This window comes from Lactuca saligna, chromosome 4, assembly GCF_052625555.1.
Source record: "Lactuca saligna cultivar CGN05327 chromosome 4, ASM5262555v1, whole genome shotgun sequence".
Classification (NCBI taxonomy): domain Eukaryota; kingdom Viridiplantae; phylum Streptophyta; class Magnoliopsida; order Asterales; family Asteraceae; genus Lactuca; species Lactuca saligna.
Window position 1 is genome coordinate 254,820,973 of NC_136420.1, and position 7,845 is coordinate 254,828,817.

Genomic DNA, 7,845 nt, shown 5'->3' on the forward strand with positions numbered 1-7,845 from the left:
TGATGTGAGATAAAATTACAGAAGTGTCATGGACGATTTAATATTTTGGATTGTTTACAAGTTTGCCACATTTTTATGTTTTTTAAGTTCATTAAATGATTAAATGATTGGTTAAGAATAATTTCTCCATTCTCAATCTTTTTTTCTCAATTGAACCCGTCTCTCTTATATAGACAAGTGATGAATAGTATAATTTTTTAAACCATATGGGTGAGTGTTGCTGATTTTTTAAAGACCGGATCAAAATTATAAATCCGACCAAACCACAGGACCAACACTGTAGATTACCCTTAAAAAAAATCGTCGTAGGAGATTTTGCGATTGTCGCCAAAATTTAATCCTTTAAATTAAATTTAATTTGTTTTGTTCGTCATCGGGCGGAGGGTACATTCCTCACACGAGGTTTGTTCTGTTTCAGAGTTATTTAGGGCATCGTGTCGTCAAACAATCACCAAAACCAAAAAAATGGGACGATACAACAGGTCTGGCCGGAGCAGAAGTTACAGTCCTCGTCGCAGTCGAACGCCACCGCCACCAACACGACGTCGTTACGATGACCCTCGAGACAGTCGTTACGATGACTTCCGAGACCGTCGTTCTAACCCACACCCACACCGCCGCCGATCCCCTGCTCCCTCCGGCCTCCTCGTTCGCAATATATCTCTAGATTCTAGGTAATCCCTTTCTTCTATTTTCGCTTTCCTCAGGTTATGATCGAAATTAATTTATGCTGTTTAGTATCAGGTGATGGTGTCGTAGAGCAATAGATAAGGTTTATTAGATTGTGACATTGTTCTAGTGGATTGTATGCAAAACACGAAGGGTTCCTCCCAATTGTATTGGTTCAATGGGATCCCAAAATTAGGTTTTAGAGATATCAATTATCGGCTAATAATTTGATATCTCTGTATTAATATTTTGATAATAAAATATATGCAAAACTTGTTTGCATTTTCAAATAGCACCTGGCAGAAAGATATGATAATAAAGAATAAGAACGAACAACCCTTAGGGTAGGAAAAAGAATGAAACCCATGAAAAGTTATAATATGGTTATATGGGAAACCCTAAGCGATATCAATACCATTTTTGTGGTTGCAGGCCAGAAGATCTGAGGATTCCTTTTGAACGTTTTGGCCCAGTAAAGGATGTCTATCTACCAAAAAACTACTATACAGGGTATAAATTTTTGTAGTTTATGAGAAGTAATAGTATAGATTATTAGAACTTGATTATGTTGTTGAATCTTGATAATTAATTGCAGTGAGCCACGTGGGTTTGGTTTTGTGAAGTTTTGTAATGCTGAAGATGCAGCAGAAGCTAAACATCAGTTAAATCATTGTGTGATTGGTGGGCGTGAAATAGCTATTGTTTTTGCTGAAGAAAATAGAAAAACTCCTAGGGAAATGCGGACTACTAGTCAGCCAAGGTCTTCTATATCTATATCTATATCTATTTATACCTATATCTATATCTATATCAGTTATATATATATATATCTTATAAAAGAGGCCATTGTTTTCATTTGGTTCAAGATAAAGTATATATCTTAAAGACTTGAACAACATTAATTTTACTTTTTTGATACATTAAACCACTTTATATATAATATATTTATACATATTTAATGCTAACTCTTCAACTTTTAACCTAGTATACTCAAATAAGCTGAAAACAATGTCCAAACACTGTTTTTTAAAAACTATAGTTTTAATTGTAAAACCTATATCAAATTGCCCAAATCAACAAAAACAATCAAAAGTCCTCCAAAAACTGTTTTTTTATAATAATGAAAACTTTTCAAGGAAGTAGGGTCTAAATTAGTTGAAAATAATACTAACAGCTTAAATAACATCAAATTAAAATTTTATCACTGTACCTTGAAAACATTATTTAGTAGTTAATGGCAATGATAGTTACTTTTATTAATTTGGTCTGATAGCTTTTGTTTCTCTTTCAGTGGGCGTTATGGAGGTGGTTCTGGTAGGCGGAGCCCACCTAGATTTTCTAGACGCCGCTGTTAGTTTCATTTAAACTTTTTCCACTCATCTCATAATAATAATATTATGTCTCATTATTAATAGAAAATTACAGCTGATGTATTTCCTTTTTTTTAAAACAGCATATTCACGCTCTTTATCACCTGCTAGACGTGAATTCAGGTTAGGATCATCTTCTTAATCTTTTTAATTCTGTATTTTGTTTTGGCTTGTTACTTATTACAATTTTAAAGCCTTAAGAGTGTAGAATTAGGAATGACTTTTTTTTTTAGATATGCTCTGTATTTATGCACTTTTTTTTAGTGATGTCATGTCTGTTATTTTTTGATCTAAGTTAAAGATAAAAAGGTAACTTCAACTTAAGCTCTTTTAGTTTTATATGCTCTAATCTCAAAAAGAATTGTTACTTTAAAGTGAAATCTAACAAATATGACATAATTAACTCATCCAGCATGTCATGCATTCCAACTTTGACTTAGGTGTTGTGTTGTTTCTTTTTGACTTAATGGAGAGTAAGTGAGGATATGGACATTTTTTTTATACATTCAGATCTCCCTTTTCCAATTTTACCCTCTCTTTATTACTTCCTAAACCTCGCTTAATGATGTTTTTTTCCTGCTGCATACTTCTCATATCCCACATAGATAAGAGTTTTATCAATTAAAGGAGTACCGATTTACATGTGGTGATGATTTCTTAGATTCATTTCTAATGGGAAGACTTTATTTGTTTAAATGTTTAAAAAGTAGAATTAGGAAGAATATAATTTATGATTTTGACAATCAAACTTTTTTTAATTTCATTTTGGTTTAATCCTAGAAAAGAATCAATCTCTAACCATATCTAAGCAGACATTATTATCTATTCAGCCGCCATATCCATTCAGGACTTAATATGAAGAAAAAAAAAAAAAAACCTCTTAATGCATCTTGTTAGAGGTTTATTTGATTTAGCATGCAATGCAGAAGAATTATAAGAAAAGGGTGGAATACAGGAAAAAAAAAAAAAAAAAAAAAAAAAAAAAAAAAAAAACATAACTTACGTTCATCATTTTATCGATATGTTTTCTGTAATGAGTAAACCGTTATAAAACAACATTTTTCTCGATAAAATGGTAAAATCACATTGTGTTATTTGTATTTTACTTTTATTCAGAACCTGGCAACCATGAAAAAAAATGTTTTTTTCTTTAAAGTAAAAAAGGTATAATGTTTTAATTACTACAGAAAATAGATATTGGGTTAAATGCAAGAAATAACAATGTGCTTTTCATTGATTTATTTTCTACAACATTCTACTTTCATTTCTTCCAATTACAAAACCACACTTCCACACACCAACCAAATAAATACAAAACAATTTCCATTGCTATATTTGCATAATAGATCTTTCAAAGTATAATGTCATAATACGAAACAAATCAAAAGTACAATGCTATAAATCGGCAAACTTTTCAAAATATAATGTCATAATAAGAAACACATTAGAAGTACGATGTTATAATAAGAAAAACCGTGTAAAATTTTCAAAATTGCAATAAGAGAAACTGTAATAGAAAGAGACGGAAAAAAGTATGTTAGTATTTGTTGCATTTAGGGCTTTTATATCTGTATCTGATGTTGAATTTAAAGTTTAATATATTATTGCTTTGCATACCAACAGTCGAGAAAGAATGTAAAGATTAAAGTTGGGCCCCACGAGAATGGAAATGTTATTCATCAGTCTGTCACAGTCACAGTCACAGTGACATGATAAAAGTAATGTTGGGAATCTAGAGAGATGATACTGATACTGATACTGCAAAAGAAAAGATTTCCAATCCTTCCAAGTTTTATTGAAGCCTAAAGCATAAAAGTTAATCTTTAATCATCCAAATTTTTAGCAACTTGTCAGGTAAAGGTCCCAAACCACATTATACATTATACCCACACATACATACATACATTAAGGGTAAAAACACTAGTCTTAGGCTATGCTAGGGGCAAAATGGTCTTTTTTGTTTCTTTCTTTCTATATCTGTTTATCATGGTACATTAGGGGCAATTTGGTCTTTTTACGTGCAGCAATCGAGATCGTAGAGCCCGGGATAAGTTTGTGGCCGAACGCTCGAGGTCGAGGTCGAGGTCTCGATCGCCTCGCGACGGTAGAAAGTCACGAAATTATTCTAGAAGTCCTCAGAGAAATGGGCAGGACCCGGTTTTTCAGGAAGTTAAGGGTAGTCCTCATGAGAAGCGAGCCACGGAGGATGCTGGTCCACCATCTAGGTCGTTTTCTCGGTCGCCACCTCATCAGTCGATTGCTCATACTCGGTGAAAGATCTTTTGGGTATGTTTCATATGTCTTTATAATGTTTGCCTATATTGGTAAATAGAGTAAAGTCAAGTGAGTTCCTATTTTCTGAGTGTAGATTCTGATAGTTTCATTTGCTTTTGTTTTCAGCTGAATTTTGATGGGAGAAAGAATAGATGTGGTCAAATTTTCGTATTAAAAAGTTACTTGATAGTGGTCTTTTTTCATACACTTAAAACTTCATACCTGTGGAGCTTGCTCAAATTTGCTTCGTATTATTTTTTGCTATTTTTATGGCCTCCCACTGATATTCATATACTTCTCGTTATAACTACAATTCCATTATTTGTTGATTAATCAAAACCCAAAAGGTAAATGTCAAATCAATGAATTGCCAGTCCTTGCTATTGTTTAGACCATATAAAAGATTGGTATAAAATTTCATCCTATAACGATTATAGAATATAATAACTAATGTTTTTATCTTTACTCATTTCAGTAATTAAGCCATCCAGTTTCTCCGCCATTTGAATAACTAAAGCTAATATATATATATATATATATATATATATATATATATATATATAGGGTTAGGTTATAATGTGTATTACATCTATTGTGTGGTCGTAAGGATACTTCTGAACCAACAAATGAAAAAAATGAGTGGCTATGATGCGACGGTCTGGACAAAATTCCAAAAATAGTCACTGTGATATGTATTTTTTTGGGATTTTGATCCAAATCCCGACTTTTTTGGATTGGTGGTTCTTTTGAACTACTTTGTTTGTGGTTTGGTTCACTCGTAAAATTAAAAAGACAAAATACCCTTCTGGTACATTTTCTATGCTTTTTTCTATTTAACATAAAGTTTTATTAATAAAAATTATGGGACCTCTCACTCTCTCTCTCACACACACAAACACATGTCTTGGTCGAGTCCCACCACCATTCCCTTATTGTTTTTGTCGAGCAAGCTTTTAGGCACCACCCTACACCACCGTGTTCTTCCCGCTCTTGCTATTGATCGGAGCAAACTGTCACCACCATCTTAACCCACCTAGTTTTTCGAACACCCCCTCCACCTCCCCATGTCGTGACCCACCACCGGCAAACACCTCTTTACTATAGCCTTGCTCTTCCTTGCCCTCTCTCTCGTCGAGCTCATCTGAATAGAAAGGAAACGAAGGCAGTGAAGCTGCCACCATAGCTCTGTCACCACCCACCGTTGGCAAAACCCACTTTGCCACCCACCAAACGCCTCCATCCTATGGTAACCCACCATCACCAAACACCATTGTCGCCGCTGCTTTGTCTTGGTCCCTCGTCGAGCATACACTAATAGAAATGTAGCAGCAAGGCCGCCCACAACCACCCATCGTCGTCGCTGCCCTTCCATTGTAGTTGCAGTCCGCCACCTGCGACCCACCATTCCTCCGAGTTTCAATTTGGGGTTAAGAATGTGATTCAAAGAGGTGGAAAGATAGATGGTGGCAACGGTGTTTCTTGGTGGCCAGAAAACAGCTCCACCTTCGGTGAGGTGTTCTTGACTGTAAATGAAGAAGGTGGGGGGATGGGGAAATGTGTGTGTGTGCGTGTGTGCGTGTATGTGTGTGAGGGACCAAATTTACATACAAACATGGCCAAAATGACCACAAATCCAAAAAAGTCGAGTTTGGACAAAACCCCCCAAAAATGCATACCCGAGGGACCATTTTTGCAATTTTGTCGACGGTCTATGGTATTACAATGGGGTAACATGTATCCTATAATCACTCAAGTTTCATTTAAAGAGTATTTAAGTCAATTAAACGATATTTATAAAGGAAATTTTCGAATTTTAAGGGTTTATTGATTCTCCTAATTTTAAAATTCTGATTTTTTTTTTTAATTATTTTGGTTTCAATTCTAATGTAATTTATAATTATAACCGATTTTGTTACGTTAGAATTCTGTTAGGATGATATTCTTTGAGAATATCAACAATTAAATAATTTTTTTTTTTAATCATTCTCTTAGCACAAGAACAATAACATATCATTCCATTGTTAAAATGGTATAATATTGTTAAATAGCTAACAAGGTCCCAAAATCCTAAAAAAGCCCTAAAAACCTAAATTTTATAAAATTTAACACCTAAGATTCCATAAAATTTGTTATGAACTTTATAATATCAATTTAAAGTAACTAAAATTAGGAAACATAATCAAGAAAGGAAAAAAAAATTATCAACATTTAACCCTAATCTACAAGTTAAATGTCAATATCTATGAAAAGAAAACTAGGCTAATGCATAGTTTATAAAAATATGGAAAACTTATAAAAAAATAGAAGGGATTTTATCTAAAAGAATAAAATGAGAGGGAGACCCTCTAAGGCCCTCAAAAACTCGGCCTCCCTTCTCCCAAGGCAACCTTTCCCTTCCCAATACCCCTAATCATTTTTACCTGTAGCACCTGGTTCCTGGTATGTATTCTTGATTATTAACTCTCCTTATGTATTGCATTTTAATCTTGGACTCGGCGAGTTGAAGGGCTAACTCGCCGAGTAGGAGCAGGACTAGACACGGGATCAACTCTGTCTACTCGACGAGTAGGCTCGTGGGACTCGGCGAGTAGACCCTGTCTGGACTGAAGCCCTAACCCGGGTGTTTGCACCCTATTTAAACGATCTAACCCAGCCTCCATTTCCCCTAGCACTCCCAGCGATCTGTAGAACGAAACCCTAGCCCCCTTTGTGTCCTTGTAGGTGATTTTTAGCATTGTGAAGGTGGTTTGGAGCTTGGGAGAAGAAGGTGAAGGTTGAAGAGTTCAAGAAGGGAAGAAGATCCGGAATCTACTCTGTGAAGGGATTCTATTCAGCCGGAGGGCGTCTGCAGCAGCAGTAGACAGTCAGTTTCCGATCAGATCAGCAGATACTTTGAGGTGAGTTACCTTCCAGTAGCGGTGGGTCTACGGCCACAATACTGGCCCACCAGTAGGAGTGTATGTAGATGATTGTCTCTGTGTTGTATTTATGTGCTAGTGACAGTAGGGGGAGATAGTCCCCAAGATATCCGGTTGGTAGGGCCGAAGGGGTAGTTATACCCAACCATGTTAGATAGATTCTGATATTGTGATACATGTTATGTGGTAGTAGTAGAGGGGAGAAATAGTTTCCCCAGTATCCGGTCGAGAGGACCGAAGGGGAGGCCAGCACCCAGATATGCTAGGCAGTATCCGGTCGAGAGGACCGAAGGGGTAGGTCGGACACCCAGATATGCCTGACAATTTATGTATGTTATGTGATTATATGGTATGTGGTACAGTGGGGGAACTCACTAAGCTTCGTGCTTACAGTTTTCATCTTTGGTTTCAGGTACCTCTTCAACTAAGGGAAAGGAGTCGGCATGGTAGCAGTATATCACACACACTCTTGTTTCCGCAGTTATGAGTTTATTCTGGGATTGATACTCTGGTATTTTGGTTGTTTACATGTTGTGGATTTCAAATTTGGGTTTTCGATGTGAAATGGTTTAATTAAACAATGTTTTAATTATTAGTGTTTTCTAAGTAAAGTT

At 35.4% G+C, this 7,845-nt stretch overlaps 1 protein-coding gene across 2 annotated transcripts; it reads left to right on the forward strand.

Moving 5' to 3' along the window:
- Positions 1 to 355: 355 nt before the first annotated feature.
- LOC145043489 (serine/arginine-rich SC35-like splicing factor SCL30A) lies at positions 356 to 4,577 on the forward strand. Of its 2 annotated transcripts, none has more exons than XR_013681039.1 (7): positions 356 to 674; positions 1,102 to 1,179; positions 1,265 to 1,429; positions 1,961 to 2,019; positions 2,123 to 2,162; positions 3,663 to 3,893; positions 4,064 to 4,188. XR_013681039.1 is itself a non-coding variant. In XM_078992173.1 (7 exons), the coding sequence occupies exons 1-6, from the start codon at positions 466 to 468 to the stop codon at positions 4,311 to 4,313; spliced, it is 801 nt and encodes a 266-aa protein (XP_078848299.1). In that variant the 5' UTR covers positions 356 to 465; the 3' UTR covers positions 4,314 to 4,325; positions 4,440 to 4,577. The 2 variants fall into 2 exon arrangements, 1 of the variants encoding a protein (XP_078848299.1); XM_078992173.1 differs by lacking the exon at positions 3,663 to 3,893 and adding an exon at positions 4,440 to 4,577 and having other exon boundaries at positions 4,064 to 4,325.
- The last annotated feature ends 3,268 nt before the right edge of the window (positions 4,578 to 7,845 follow it).

What these genes read in the sequence shown, in the direction of transcription:
- LOC145043489 (XM_078992173.1), top strand. Translation starts at nt 466, where the DNA reads ATGGGACGATACAACAGGTCTGGCCGGAGCAGAAGTTACAGTCCTCGT. An exon ending in CCAAAAAACTACTATACAGG is followed by an intron (nt 1,180 to 1,264) that starts GTATAAATTTTT and finishes AATTAATTGCAG; the next exon opens with TGAGCCACGTGGGTTTGGTT. An exon ending in CCTGCTAGACGTGAATTCAG is followed by an intron (nt 2,163 to 4,063) that starts GTTAGGATCATC and finishes TTTTACGTGCAG; the next exon opens with CAATCGAGATCGTAGAGCCC.